The 16,131-nt window shown below is 46.3% G+C and overlaps 1 protein-coding gene across 2 annotated transcripts in view; it reads right to left on the bottom strand.

The window, feature by feature from the left end:
- The window catches only part of NFE2L2 (nuclear factor, erythroid 2 like 2), a 32,744-nt gene extending 19,498 nt beyond the window's left edge, over positions 1–13,246 (bottom strand). The window contains exon 1 of one of the 2 annotated variants that reach the window (XM_027556983.1): positions 12,968–13,246. In XM_027556983.1, coding sequence (XP_027412784.1) covers positions 12,968–13,012 — 45 coding nt within the window. In that variant the 5' untranslated portion in view covers positions 13,013–13,246. Of the gene's footprint in view, positions 1–11,792; positions 11,984–12,967 lie in introns of those variants that run through there. The other variant, XM_027556994.1, reaches the window with a different exon arrangement.
- Between the last annotated feature and the right edge of the window lie 2,885 nt (positions 13,247–16,131).

Below are 16,131 nucleotides of genomic sequence, written 5' to 3'. Positions count from 1 at the left end.
GTACAACTTGCCTGTGGACACTGCTCCATTTCTAGGCTCAGAACCCCAGGGTAAGAAGTTCTACAACCTGCGATGAAGTTCACAGAGATGGCTTATCAGTCCACATAAGCAGGACATCCGATGGACAGGCTAGAGGGCCCCACCGAGGAGACAGGGCAGCGTGTGCCCCTCTGTGTCCCAGGGCACGCGTAAGGCCTTGCCACGGACTGGTCTTCTGTCTCTGCAACAATCAGGCCCTGACGCGAGACCAGGACAAGCCATAGGGGAATGAGACGCTTACAGCAAAGAATGACAAGGGGCGTGGATTCAGGGAGGGATATTTTTTTCAAGTTGGGCCAAGGAAATCTCAGATCCCATACACTCAAACATCCCTGATGAAGGTGTACATTTTTGATAACAATCCTCAGAGCTGCCGTGTGTATCCTGTGTGCCAGATCTCATGCCCAGGTCAAGTCTTACTTAATTCTACACTGTACATAGGTTCGTCCACATGTAATGATGATGAAACTGAGGCAATCCCACTGTACTATCGCTCAAGCTCTCTGGACCCTGGTTCTCTCCCTACAAATCAGGGATAAGGCTCCGTACCTCACACGGTGGAGTAAGGAGTCCACAGGACAAAATTAGTATGTGAAAGCACACAGCACCTGGCTGGTGGTGGAATAGCCCCAGAAACTGCAGCTGCCTTCGCCAACATTGCAAGATGCCCACCTCTCTTAGCTCAGGGGGGCACAGAAGCAAAGCCCATGGAAAAGAAAAGACAGGATATTGTCTGTGTTTTCATTCTTGGGTGAATACTGCTAATCCCTAGGGCTGGAAGGCAAGGATGACGCTCTTCCCTCTCAATGAAGATGGTGAGAGCAAGTGGATCGTGGGAAAGGGCAAGAAGAGAGAAACTCCCCTCTGTGTCACCAGGGAAGAAAACAATCCATCCTAAAGGCGACCCGGCAACTTCTGACTCCTTCCTCTCCTTTCATCAGGGGAGTGATGGATACGTTGGCGATGAGTTTCTGTTAAAACCCAGGAACTGCAGGGTGTGCACACTTGAGCACAGATGGTTTCATGATGGAGCTAATGTTAAGAGAAAACTCTACTCCCTCCTTTAAAATGAGGCGGGGGGGGGGGGGATTAACAAATTTCTCCTTAAAAGGCTAACAAAGGAGGCACAAACTGGAGTATTAATTACAGATCCTTAGTACTGGGCTGATGCCAAGGCATCAGCATTTCTCCACCCCTAACCTGCCCCAGCAGAGGCCATAATAAACTCCCTGTCCACATCCAGCTCATGTGTCTTACCCTTTCCAAAGCCTCCGGTGATTTCCAGATGCCTCATATACATTTGAAACACCACACTTGGGCACCGAAGGCCCCCTCCAGCCCGAAGGCCCCCTCCAGCCCGTTCACCTTTGTAGCCCTACTGCCCAACACACTGACGCAGGCCGGCTCACGCCTGCACGCTTCCCCCGGCTTCCAACTGCAGTTTGAACCAAAACAAATCTTACCGGCTAAAAAAAAGAACAAAAAACAAAGTAGATATACCGCTACCTCCTCCAGGATGTTCTCTCTGAGCATCTCAGGTGGAAGCGACATTTTCTCCTCTGTCCTTTCATCTACCACAGATTAAAAACACCAAGTTCCGAGAGGGCAGTAACAGACATGGTCTCACATTTGCTGAGCAACTACTATTAAATACCCGGGCATGGTGCCAGCCACCAGTTACAAAAATGACTGTGACACAATCCCTACCCTACAGGAGGTCATACCTGAATCAGGAGAGATTGAGATTAATTTATAACTCATTAAGTACTGAAACATCCCCTGCCCTAAAATCCAGGTGTACAAAGAACAAAGGGACTGATTAATGAGGAGGAGGGGCAGTTTGGGAAGCAAATGTCCTCCAAGGAGGACAATATATTTGCTGCATTATCTTGGAAGATTACAACTTCATGCCCTGCAAGTTCCCTAGGGCGTGTTACCACCTAATACATATTTGTGGAATGAGTAAGTTAGAGTTAGGCTTAGAATTCAGCATTTTCATTGTGTATCTAAGGTGTCTGGGGTTAAAGAATTACTTAACAAAGGTTTCATATTTAACATCTCTATGACCACAGCTACTAGTCGCAGAAAAATCAACTTCAAATTATTCTTTGGGTACTTGATTAAAAACAAAAATATTATGCCTCAAGAATCTGAAAAACACATTCCTTTAAGTTCACAATAAAACTGATTTTGAGAGAACAGATACAAAAGTATTCTCCAATATGCATTAAGGAATTTTCTAACTTGGATAATATAACAATTAATTCAATATAAATGCAGATTAAGTGTATTTTCTTAGAGGACACTAAGCTGTTTTCCCTCAAGCTGATGGTCAGGAAAAGGATAAGAAAGTGGGCAACCCTGCCTCCTTCCCTATTCTAGACTTTGTTTCTAAACCATCAGTCTATCACCACAATAGCTCAACCTCTTCAGCTGTTCTATAGCTTCCTTTACTATCTTCCCAAACTACTTCAGAAAGTACTGGGCAGAAAAGACAGTCAAGACCCAGAGAGATGGCATATGACCTTTAATGTCACCTTGAAATTTTTAAAAACGTTTAGCTTATCTTTTAGGACCAGTCCCCTGCAGCCATGGGCTGGAGAAAGGGTAAATAGCAGTGCTAACCATCAATGGCTCAAATAAAACTGTTCTGTTTTAAAGGAGCTGGTACAGACACTGAGTAAATCAAATATACTTGGTCCCTCTGGTTTCTAGAACTTTCATCACTTTCTGCATTCTCTCTAACCCCTTCCAGCTCAGAAAAGGAGATGCGAACAGCCTGCCATCTGAGGAGGCAGTGGGCCTCCCTGCAAAGAACAAGGAATATCCTGAGGTTTCCTGAGAACAAACTAATGAATCTTTGTTAAGCAGCCCCTCATGCTTTAGCACCTAACAAAACACCCAGAATCATGAGACACGGGAGGAAAGAAAGAAAGGAGGGATGGCAGTGATTACACTTGCTAAATCCCTGTCCTGCCAGACAGAGTAGCATGCCCTTGGACAAGTTCCCTTACCTCTTTGAATAGGTTTCCTTGTCTGTAAAAAAGGGGTTAATAGCCGCCATCGACACAGATTTATCGTCAAGACCAGGTAAGAGAGACCGTGACCAGGCCCTAGTACAGTACTAACAGCTGTTCAGTAAACGTTCATTTGTTTTCTCCTTTTCTTCCTCCTGAAATTGCCAGTTGCCTATATTCCGATGTCTTCAAACATCTAAAGGCGGGTTCTCTTGACAACGTTGCAAGTGCATTGTCACTTGAAGGGTGAAAGACTGTCCCCTGAGTCTCCATTATCATCCTGGCCAGCACCCACACCGTCACTGCAGCTTGGAGGCACAACGTGTGGTTATCAAGTGAACTCTGGAAGCCCCAGCACAGGGCAAGCGCCACGCCCTGCGGGCCAGAGTCCCACGGGGCAGAGGAAAGGGGACCACATCCACCCACACCTCTCTGGGGAGAAAAGGCTTCATTTATCCCGAGCAAAGCAAGAGATGCGAGGTTCCCTCTGCTCTTAGATACTTTCCCTCTTTTCTGAACCTCCTCCCCCCAAGTTCAAGACCCAGAGGCCCAAGTCTTTCAGCAACACCAAAAACTTGTATATATAATCAATCCCGCTGTGGCATCTTGGAGGCACCTCGTGGCGGGAGGGGCACAGAAACAGCAATGGTGGGATGCTTGTCGAGTCTGGGAACTCCCCGACTGGAGCCTCCATCTGTGTGCTCTTAAGAGGAGTTCCTAACATTCCATTTTTTTGAGTGGCTCTGTGGTCACACGTGGTGCGCTCCACTCACCAGAAGGAATACACAGCACAAATGCGCTGTGGAAGTCAGAATACAGAAGGCACTGCGGTCTATGGGATGCCCATGCCACTTGCCCCTAAGCAGGTATGACAAGTGCCCCAAAGGCAAAGCACTAGATGATTTGGAGAGAAGTCCAAGGACTTTGATGGCAAAGAATGTTCCCATCCTGGCTCCGGTTCTTACCAGCTATGTGATTGCTTTGGTCATTTGCCTAATGGCAACCCACTCCAGTATTCTTGCCTGGAGAATTCCATGGACAGAAGAGCCTGCTGGGCTACGGATCCATGGGGTCACAAAGAGTAGGACATGACTGACCGACTAACACTTTCCGGATCCCTTCCCCATCCTGCCCCTGCTCCGTCCCCGGGCTCCCTTCCCAGCTACAATCCACCAAGACTCTGGGAGAGGGAGAGAGGCTGAGGATGGGAGGCAGAGCCCCTCTCTCCATGGTCCCAGCTCCTTGAATTCCGCCTGTTCTCTCTGCCCCTCCAGCCCCAGGACTGGGAGGTGGCTTCCTGAGGCTGGCTGGCTGGTTTCTCGGCTCACCTATATAATTAATTTCTTATATAAAATCCTTCTGCTTGAAATACTTGTGCTTTCTAGTTCTTAAACCAAGCTCTGGACTGCTGCTTAGCATCTCCAAAGAATTTTCTCAGTAACAACAAACCTACCTCAACAGGGTGGTTTAAAGAACTAAAGACAGTGAGCGTAAACAGCACAAGTAAATACCCCAAATGCTTCCCCTTTTCTCACGTGAGGGACCCAAGCACGAGGTGCACGCTGAGGAGCAAATCAAAGAGCTACCGAAGAGACCAAAGAGGCGTATCCCTCCTGGGTTCATTACAAGGAATCTTTTAAACCAATTTTCCTCCCAACCTCTCCCCTTTACTTCCAGAACTTTTTTTCCAAGTGAAAAGTAACCTGGAATCCACACTGCCCTAAGGATCCTCCCAAACATGCAGCCTGGTAAAGAAGTTTCTAGCACATGGTGAACCTTTGTCTCTGCAGGAAAAGAAAGAACCTGATCCCACAGTTTGGTTCTTACTCTCGGCCTGGTCTCAGCTTGGGAGCCAAAGGAGGAAGAACACAGGAGCTGGGGGTGGGAGAGGAGCCCGGCTAGCACGAAATTCACTGCCCCGGCTCTTGTCCTCTGGAGTTGGTTTCTCAATGGACATTTTAATCATGTCTCACTGAGAAGCCCCAAGAACAAAATGATGTCTTCAAAAACTGACAGTTTTTCCTAGTGCAAGAAAAAAAATGACAGTTTTCATTTTTGGTGGTTTTCATTACCAGGATTGTAATGATTAAAATAATTTTGGGAGGGCTAGGTCAAAAACATTCAGGGTTCTTCAATACTCTCTAGCCACAGTAGCAAGACTCCCTTGCTCTAGGACTGTAAAACCAAGCAGCAAAACGCTCATGTTCTTAAGCAGACCCTCCGACACTGGGACACACCTCTTCCTATTCTGTTCACAGGAGGCCACAGAACCGGATCTACCCTTGCTCCCTGCAGTTCTGCAGGAATTCTGCAATCCAGAATTCCCTGGGGATAGGCTGGGCTCTGCCTCCAGGGGTGATACTACAATTCTGTGCTGAAGCCGAGCAGACAAAAGGCCGGCAAATCTGAAGTAAAGCAAACGCCTATACTGTTTATCAGCAGGCCGCTCCATACACGCTCAACAGTGCCCGTGCTTCCCACACAAACACGAGGGTGGGGTGGCATTACCCGCCCCGGACATCGGCTCTGTCCTGCAAAGGGCGGAAAGGGCATTTAATAGGAAGGATCACTCACTGAAATACAAGTCTGCACTGCATACAGCCTGCGTGTTAACACCAAAATTCTTCTGTTTTAAGGTATCAATACTTTAAACACATATGTATATCATTCAGCATAAAATAAATGAAAGAATAGTACTGCTTTTTAAATCTTAAAGCAATAATAGGAGGGACATAGTAAAAGAATTTCAAACTACTGATGACTAGAGTTAGAAAAGCAGACAGCTCTCAAAGGAAGACTAAATGTACCCCTCCAGTGGGTGATGGCTCGGGAAAGACTGGATCTGGGCCGCACAAAAGAGGAGCCTAAAGACTGAAAAAAATGGGTGCCGGCTTGGAGCACCCACTCCCTGCTGGGCCTGTTCCCACGCTGCCTCAAGGCAGGGCTGAGACAGTTCCAGAAGGTCCTGAACCATACCCTCCAGTGTGATGCACAACACACACACACACACAAACTCGCAAACAATTCAGAAGTTAGCCCTGGTTTCCAAATGTGTAAACCAGAAACCACCCAGGTAAGTACAAATGGTAGCCAAGGGGGTCAGAATATAAAATTGACTTTACGAAGCATATACAGAGAATCAAAAAGCTGAGTTGCTAAAAGTGGCCTTGTAGATTGCAGTTTTTGTTTTTAAATATTTATTGGGCCACGCTGGGTCTTAGTTCTGAAACAGAGAAATCTTCTAGCTGTAGCACGCAGGTTCTTAGTTGTGGCAGGTGAGCTCTAGCCCCCTGACCGAGGACTAAGCCCAGGCCCCTGCACTGGGAGCTTGGAGCCTTTGCCTCTGGACTGCCAGGGGAGTCCCAGATCGAAGGTTTTGTTTTTTACTGGAGGAAGATAAGGAGGCCCAGGGATGCAGAGCTTGGAGCTTCGTGGGGGGAGGCAGTATCGCACCCCAGCTTCCAGGCTCTCCATCCTCCCCAGTGCCTCACACTGGTCCTCACTGCCTTCTCTACATGACTCCCAAATAATCTACACTGCAGGTTATCAGTCACCACACTCCTGACCAAACAGAGGAATTCTACTAAAATCATCACCCAAATCTCCATGAGGGATTACAGAGAGCAAGTTATATTTACTGAATTTCAAACATTCACCAGGTGCCTTAAACACAGTTCTCAGATGTAGGTTATTAATCTCAAGGCTGTGAAGGTCAGTGATCAAACATAAAAACACTTCCTTTCATGAATTAAGCAACATCCTAACCAGATTTTCTAAATCCCTACAGACATACCTTCCACAGGTACCAAGCACCGTGCCAACTCCTCCAGAACACTGGTTCTCAATCTACTTGCATGATGGAATTCCTTCAGAGGTTTGAAAAAGATACTGATGCTCCACCCACAGAGATTTTAATTTAACGAGACATGTGGCCTGGGCATCAGTATTTGAAATATGGGTGGCGACTCTAACATAAAGCACATTTTAAGAACCACTGCTATCAGGAGCAAATATATATATCAAGTAGAAACAACCCAAATGGCCATGAACTGAGGAGGGGACAAATAATATGTAGTGTATCCATATAATGGAATAGTATTCAGCAATAAAATGTACAAAGTCCTGATATATGATACAATATGGTCAAACTATGTAAACATGTTAAGTTAAAGAAGCCAGCCACACAGAACCACCCAGGCTATGATTCCATTTATATGAAATATCCAGGAGACAAATCCATAGAGATAAGAGTATAATGAGTGGTTACTAGGAACTAAGAGAGCTGAAGGGAAATGGAGGGTGGCTGCTAATGGGTCTGGGGTTTCTCCCTGGAGTGATGAAAATGTTCTAAAACTGACTGTGCTGATGACGGTACACTCTGAATACACTCGGTCACCTAACTGCCCACTTTAAATGGGTGGGCTGTATGGGGCTTACATCTCCTAAATCTATTTAAAGAACAGACAAAATAAATTCTCTGCCCAGCTCTCAAGGAACTTATAATCGAACTGTTAAGAACAGATACATGTATAAGACAGGTATCGGAGATTTAAAAAAGTGATTGAGAACTGCCTAATGCAGAAAATAAACTCTTAAGTTTGGAAGAAGGCTTCAAAGCCAAAATCATCTGACAGTTTTCTTTTCTTACCCAATTATTCTTCTCTGATTTGAAGAAAAGCAACGGAGAGGCTGGATCTCATCAGTATGCTGTCGATGTCACAGGGCTGGGAGTCTCAATTATCCAAGTTTGTGAGAAAAAGAATGACTGATTAACGCTGCCAGGGCATTTTTTTTAATCCTTCAGGATACAGGCTGTTGGGAATTCCCTGGTGGCCCAAGTGGTTAGGATTCAGGGCTTTCGCTGCTGGCCTGGGTTCAATCTCTGGTCAGGGAAGATCCCCGCAAGCCATCCAGAGCTCCGAAACACCCAAACGACAATAACAACAGCAAAAGCAAAATACAGGCTGCTGATGAATGATAGTGACTTTCAATAATCAACAAGGTCTTTGAAGGATGGATTTGGTACTCTAAGTATCTCTTATGTCCTGGCTTTGTCTTCACTTCTACCGCAGTTTGGGCCAAATAAACTTAGATGCTCACGCGCAGGGAAAGATTGTATAAGGCTCTGAAGGTGTTATATGCCAGGACATATGCCAGGAAGCTCAGCCTGGTGCTCTATGATGACCTAGGGGTGAGATGGGAGGGAGGTCCCAGACGGAGGGGACATACGTATACTTATAGCCGCTTCGCACTGTTGTTCAGCAGAAACTAACACAATACTGTAAGGCAATTATACTCCAATTTTTAAAAAAGTGCTTCCAATCCTCAATGTTCCTAAAATTCTTTATAATAATAGTTAAAAAGTGTTTACTGTGGCAGGGGCTGACACAGAGAAAACCCCAACTTTAGGCAAGATAGGATTTTGTTTAGCAATCTTGCTTTGTCTTGGCGAGCAAAGTTAGTATAAGAACACTTGTATTTTTCTAATACTTTTTGGGAATGTTATACACTTGAATGTATTTTTTGCTCTCATTTCCAGAAAACATACCATTATCAATGAAAGATGCCTTGGTCTGTATCTTAGAGCCCTTTTAATAAATGTTTGTTAGAGCATATTTAAAAGCAGCTGGTAATTACATTTTTAAAACTCACAGATATCTTATTATCAGAATATAAACTCTATTCTCCATTCTACAGTAAACTTAAACATATAGCCATTGGTGAAGGAAGCTGGTTGAATATCGCCTTTAGTACATTTATCCTCCTACACCCTGCTATCTGGGCTTCCCCGGTGGCTCAGTGGTAAAGAATGTGCCTGCCATGCAAGAGACAGGGGTTCGATCCCTGACTCAAGAAGATCCCCTGGAGAAGGAAATGGCAACCCAGTTCAGTATTCTTGCCTGGGAAATCCCATGGAGAGAGGACTCCGCGGGGCTACAGTCCATGGGGTCGCAAAGTCGGACACAACTTAGCAACTAAACAACAACAACCCTGCTGTGCAACAACAGAGTCCAGCAAACTTTCAGAAGTGGCTGGGCCAGGCTTTTAAATGTGCAGGGAGTTGTCAGATTAATTTTTAGGCAAATTATCCACGGAATCCTAAAAACCCTGCAGTATCCTTAACAAAGACAAACAAAACAATAATAATTCTGAGAACAATCTGTTTAAAGATAAGGACTAAGAAATATTTAATTTTGAAATGTACTAGTCACAAAACCCCAAGAAGGCTTCAATTTGAGCCCTTATGCCTGCTTCAATTCAGAAATGCCGAAACAGGAGATGAGTGTTTAATTTGAACCAACAGGTTTCCACTAGTTGTGTTCAACTCAAATTCTCCCCATTCTCTCCACTTTCCTTCAACCAGGATTAACCCTGTCTGTCCCACTCTTCACCATATTCACTACCAAACATCTTCATTACCAAACTTATTTTTGACCACTATTTCCAGATAAAAAGAGCCAATGGAACAGGAGAATGTACCAACTAACAAGGCAAATAAAATTAAAGTCACCAGGAGCTAAGAGATTTGAAAAACAGTCCCTGAAAAATGTAAGGCAGAATCTCAGATACTGCTGAAATATCAGAAATTTTAAAAACTATTATTAAATTAAGAAATGGTCCTGCCTCTCTAAATCAAACCCCGGTAGGCCTCTTAGTCTTCCTTAAAAGTTTCCCATGCGATAGGTCCAATGACTGGTTGTATTTACTTTCACTGTATTCAAGGTTGACCTCACCCCTCACAAACAGTTATTAAATTTCTTGGTAACTGGAAAAGGTGCAAAGATTACTTTTTAAAATTCCTACCTGTCCTTCTTGTAGTTTTTCTCGATTTGTCCATTTTTTCAAGCGTAAGAGTTTCCTTCTGTTTAAAGTTAACTAGTCTTGGTCCACTTCGGAAGTGGAGTCCTTCTACCAGGGTTTGAATCCCACCTCTGCCACTCAATAGTTGAGTCACTTTAAGCAGGACCCAGGCCCCTGGCTGCTTTATGCCTCTTTCCTCACCTAGAAACTGGAGACAGTATTTCCTACAGGGTGACTGTGAAATTATACATGTGAAGCAATTATCATACTGCCTGGCACACAAGTGTCCAATAACTCATCTACGATTATCTTAGTACCAAACTCCTCCTGAATCTGAGAATTTGCACTGACGCGTTAACCCCAGATGAAGGAAAAATCAAAGAAGAAATATTATTTACACAAAACCCCCTTTAAATGTGTTCCACCAGTAGAGAGGAAATTCCCAGGGGGAAAATAAGTGCTTCTAGCCCACAGAGGCTTTTTTTTTCTCATGCAGCTCTGTAAGTATAATTCGTCCTGAATAAAAATAAAGACAAATAATGTATTTGGCTTTCAATTCTTCCCGGTTATCCTAAAGAAAGTCAGATTTTGGGGTTTCCCCTCCCAGCACTGTTTATAAAAACCCAAGTTGACAAGAAAGAGTCCAAAATGACCCAAGCTACTTTTAATGCAGAAAGACTCAGTTACATTTTTAATCCTCCTACGATCTTTCACAATCTCTCAAGAGGTTTTTTTCCAAATATCTAAAAAGTCAAGTTGTTCTTTGCTCAATCTTCTGGAGATGAGAGGGATGCCCTATTTTTCTTTAAAAGTTACCTTATCTAGTCCAAGATCAACTTCATTCCTCATATGCAAAAATACTTTCTCCAAGACAGCTTTGAAAAGGGTAATGGATGATTCCTTCCAGAAGCTAATGGAAATTCAGAATGTAAAACTCTACTGCTCTTCATCAACACCTTCTCTGCACAAAGCGGGGAGAACTTTCACCCCTGTACCACCTCGCACCTGGTGTTTCTTTGACAAAAGGTTAGAATCCACTTATGACTCTGTCCAAATCTTCCTGGACTACAAGGATGTAATATGAATCTTAGTTACAGACATGACATTAACTCTTTTATTCCATTTTCTTTTATAGTCTTCACATATGCAAGCTGAGGTCTGATTACAAAGGGTGGAAAGGGAGTTACCTTAACAAACATAACTGGAAAGTTCACATTTAAAAGAAAGAGCAGTAAAGATGTTTTACCCACCTTTGCATACAGAATGTTAAATTATATAGTTAAGAAAGAAATAAAACTTCAGTAATATAACACTCTAGGCTACATTCCTGAATCTAGGAAAACTAAAGTCTATTAGCATCATATATCCTTTGGTCATACAGATTATTAAAGAAATGGCTATAGGGATTGAACAGCAGCTAAATCGGAAAGCACAATTTACTTCTTCATATCGTGGGGAGGAAGGAATACAATCTTATTCATTACTGGGGGAAAGTTCAAGACAAACAGCTTCAAGGGGAAAAAAGGCACAATCAGTACATTGTCAATAACTCAAAACCTTACTTCAGGATTAGTCTAAAGCTTGATGTTTAAGAGCTTCAATATATTTACCGTTCCTATTAGGTTACACATTTCCTTGAACTAAATATTTTTCCAAAGAACGCATTCACACACACAAATTGGAAATTATCTACTCCTTTAAAAAGTCCCTACAAAATATATACAGAAACTTGTTTCCACATTTGCGACATTTACAGAACTTGTTAGCAAAGCTTTATGAGACACAGCTGTCCCACCCTCTGCCCTCTCAAAAGAAGTAACATACTAGGAAAGCAACTGAGGCAAAGCACGCAAAAGAGAAACAATGTATGAAAGCACAAAATTTAGTAACAGCCTAAAAACAACAGAAATGCTAATCTACACTCGAAATTCTTACCCTTGACAGCAGAGAACAGAATATCCTGCCTTAAACATTTTGGAATTGTAATTCCGAAACGCTAAATCCAAAGACAAAGCCGCCCTGGGGAAAATAACAATTGCGCAACAGATCAACAGCTCCAACTTGTCCCTTGGCCTCGGCGCGGCAAGGTTTGCACGCTACAAAGCAGGAAAGGGCCCACTGAGGGCCGCCGTGACAGCCAACCGGCCACTGTCACGGCGCCGGGACCACGCTCGCGGCGTGCGCCATCGGGAGACACAGCGCCGGGATCGAGAAGCCACGGGGAGCTGTAGGGAGAAGGGGAGCGAAGCCGCGTCGGACTTCAGAGTCCACCGCCCCGCCCGCCCTTGCCGGGGTATTGCTAGTGGCCGACTCAAGAGTTCTACGAGCCCGAACCTTTCCCTCCGGGCGAGGCAGCGCGTAGGGCAGGGTTCGATCGCCGTACGTCGGGGAAACCGAGTGCGCTGGGCGCTTGGTGACCTCCGCCCGCCCCCACCCTGGGAGCTGGGCATTTTCGCCAAGTGACCTAAGGGCGATCGCAAGGCTGGACTGATTGATCACTCTGCCTAGGAGAACCCTCAGCAGGGTAACAGCGCCGCGGCTCGCGCCCTCGGAGGTCTTGGGCAGAGGGGCAGCGGCAGAGGAGGGGTTCCAGGTCCCAGCCCGGAGACCTCAGTTCCCCCGAGAGCGGCCCCGTGACTAGGCACATTTTTGCCGGCTCCGAGGCGGGGGAGCGGCGCAGCCCCGGAAGGGCCGGGCCGCGCCGGCTCAGACCGCCAGCGTCCGCCCTCTCCTACCCGGTTGCCTCCCGGCCGCTCAAACTCGGAAAGGGGGCCGGCCGCGGCTCCAGCGTCTCGGCTCCGGCGATCCGGGACGCGGTTAGAGACGCCCTTCGCCCCCACGCGCGCTGGCGTAGCCCCCCAACCCCAACCCTATCGCCCTCGGGGGCTGCGGGGGCGTTGTCAGTCACACCATTCGGCCGCGCCCCCCATACCCCTCGCCACCCTTGGGGTCGCCACTCCCCTCCCCCGGCCCCAGCTCAAGCGCGGCGGCTCTGGTGCGCGCGCGGCCGCTGCAGTCCGAGCTCCGGCCACAGACGGGGAAAGAGGCCGATGCGGCTGTCCCTCCCGGGCCGCGGCTCCCTCGAGCCCCTGCTCCCGTCCTGGCACCACCTGCTGGGACGGCAGTCCCGGCGGCGGCAGCTCCAAGTCCATCATGCTGAGCTGAGGACGGTGCTTTGAGGCTCCCCGACGACGGCCCTGTTCCGGCTGCCGAGGCTTGGAGCGGACACGGCGGTACTGGTGGCGGCGGCGGCGGCGGCTCCTGGGGGATCCTAGGAACTCGCTTCTCCCTGACTTGGCCGGAGTCGCCGACCGGGCTCTTGCCCCGCTCCGCCTCCCGCCCCCCGAGGGCGGGGCAAGAGCCCAGGCCCTTCCTTCCCCAGCCGGCCGAGCGGGCCGAGCTTCCGAAAATCCCCCACCCTCACCGGGGCTGACGCAAGAAGCTGGCCGTCCTGGGGCGGGAAAGAGTTGCGGGCGGGGGTCTCAGGGGCGGCTGCGGGCTGGCAGAGCGCCTGGAGGAGGGCCCCCGTAGCTCCCCGGGCTCCACTCTCAGTTTGCCCTTCCGGCGAATGCAGCCATCGCTCCCCGCCCGCGGGATTAGGAGTTGTTTGCCGAAGGTCGCTGGGGTTCGGGTGCTTTGAAACAGTTTAAACAGTTGAAACAAACACGCTTGGAGACTCGGCAAAGGCGATGGTATCGGAGCTGCGCCTCCCTGCTTTGGATTTGCAGAACCTTGCCCGGCTTTATCTCTCCCCACCGCCCGAGAGTGGCGCCAGCCCCGGGGGTGGGGGCCGGAAGCCGGGACCTGGGCCCAGCGCCCCGCGAGCTGCCCTTTCGCTCCGGTTCAGCCAGTGAGACTGGCCTGGGGGAGAAGTGGACCGCGCGGGGAGCTCGTGCTCGCAGTCACCCTGATCGCCCTCCACTTACTCCCACGCCTTGCACTCTCGCCAGGCTTCAGTCGCCGAGGGCAAACGGAGAAGTCTCTTTGGATCGGAGAGTGGTCGATGTTGCCCACCCGGAGCATTCTCTTCCCACCAGAGTGCACTCGCCACACCACAGATGGAGATTTTTAACCCCGTTCGATATGACAAACGTGTCATAACCTCTAGAAGTTTTCATGTACTCAAGATACGATTTTAAAAACAAAAACGCAAAAAAACAAGTTATAAAACTGTGTAGTGTGGACCCGTTCTGTGAAAGCATATACCTAGAAAAAAAAAAGTTCTTCAAAATATTACTAGTAATATTAATAGTTGCAGGACCTTGAATGATTTTTATTTTTCTCTTTGTTACTTTAAGTATGTTTTAAATCTACAATGAATGTGTATTATTCACTGCACATTAAAAACAATTATTTAAAAAGTAGTCGGTGCCCAGAGCAAACTTCAAGTACTTGAAAACAGGAATATTGTGAAATCTTATGATTTAAAAAAGAATAGAGAAATGATTTAGTTTTGTTTTCTCTTATGCAACAGCACTCTTTCTAGCTCTTTAACAAGCCTGGTTTTCAGTTTCTGACTTCTTCGAATTATGCAAAACCAGGTGGAGTAGACAGTGTCTGGCACTGGTTTTACTATTTCATTCAAAAACCTGAGGCCAAAAAAAAAGAAAACCATAAAAAAGCCTGACTACAGTAGACCAACGCCCCCAAAGCTGCAAAGAACTTACTTTCTCTCAGTTGCATAATTTGACACTCCCAGGACTTACCTGTTGATTTATATGTTCGAATATTTCTTAAGGTAAGTGAAGCCTAAAGTAATTGCTTGTAACTGAAGTAAGTTTCTTCACTTTGAATTAAACTTTCAGCTGTTAAGTGAGAAGCCCGAAAAATGATCTGCGCACTAACAAGTTCAGAAGTGATTTACAGTGAACCTGACATGGAATATGCAGAGACATTATGAAATGACATTTCTGCGTCAAAGAATGGCACCAGAGTATATTGCTAACAATTCAAGTTACTTATTAAAATTAGTACATGGAGAAGGTAGACAGAAAGCCCAGAAGGCAGGCGATAACAAAGTCATATACGACATGATGGCTGCCGTCCAGTGGCTTATAAAATTTGGTATTTCCTTGTTGGGCAACAAATTTCCGTTGAGTTTAGACTGAATAAAATAAACTTTACTTTTGCAAAACTGCAGTTACTGGGAGTATATTATTTCAGGCACCTGCAGAGTACATATTTTCAAAGGGAGGAGGACAATAGGATAACAGTCTGAACATGTTTAAGAAAAATTAAGGAAACAAAGCTGTTTGGCATTAAATGGGGATTCAGCACAAGAGGAGGAAACCCCAGTCTCGGACCACCCACATCAAGGAGGTTCCTGGTCTTTGCAGAACTCTGATGCAAGATATATCCATGTGAGAAACGAGGCCTTGCCCTCTAAACTTAAATGTAGTGCCATGAAGGCACAGATACTGTGCACCAAGGAGTTCCAGGTTGCTGGTTTTTCTCTCCTGACCTGTTGCCATGGGAGTTATTTTACCGTCAGCTCTCCTTGCTATTTTATTTTCCCCCTCAATTGGCTTCACATTCTACTAACCTGTGTATGTTTCTATCTGAATTCTTTGCCATCCTTAGAAAGGGAACCCTCCAGGTACGCTTGAGATGCGTGACCAAGTTTTAACACTTAGTTCCGGAACTGTCATAAAAAACAAGCATCATCAGGTAAGCCTTCCAAGTATGCAAAGTTTGGATAACAGTGATGCAATGACCCATTTATTTCACCTTCTCCGTGATCTAATCTGCCAAATTTGCAAAACCCAAGAAAGTACCTACTGTTTTCAAAGTCCTCCGTCACCTTAAGGCTTCTTCCCTCTGCTTATTCCTTTTCATTGTACTCCATGTTTCACCAAGAAAGTATCCAAACTCCGTTGGCATTATTGTTAAAATTCTAAATTTGTACAGCCTCCAGTGGGAGCAGATCCAGTAGCTAGTTTGCCCAGATGGCACTGAGTGAACTGCCCCTCCTGGTGTGTTGCTGTGCTTGTGTAGTCCCTCACATTGCACCAAGGCTGGCCCGGAGACTTGCTGTAACTTACGGGAGGCCGGAAGTGACACTATGCCAAGTCTCCACTAAGCTTTAAAAGGGCCTGACAGCTTTGAATTTTACAGTCTTAGAAGTCAGCCATCATGTAAGAAGTCTGACTATCTTTGTGGGAAGAGAGGCTGTGGGGAAAAGCCCTGGGGGGTGAGACTTCAAGTAGAAGGAGCAGCTATGTGAACCAAGGCACCAGACATATGAGTGAAGAAACCAGACTAGCTCATCTAGCCA

Source organism: Bos indicus x Bos taurus, chromosome 2, assembly GCF_003369695.1.
Source record: "Bos indicus x Bos taurus breed Angus x Brahman F1 hybrid chromosome 2, Bos_hybrid_MaternalHap_v2.0, whole genome shotgun sequence".
Classification (NCBI taxonomy): domain Eukaryota; kingdom Metazoa; phylum Chordata; class Mammalia; order Artiodactyla; family Bovidae; genus Bos; species Bos indicus x Bos taurus.
This window is presented reverse-complemented; position numbering and strand designations above follow the sequence as displayed.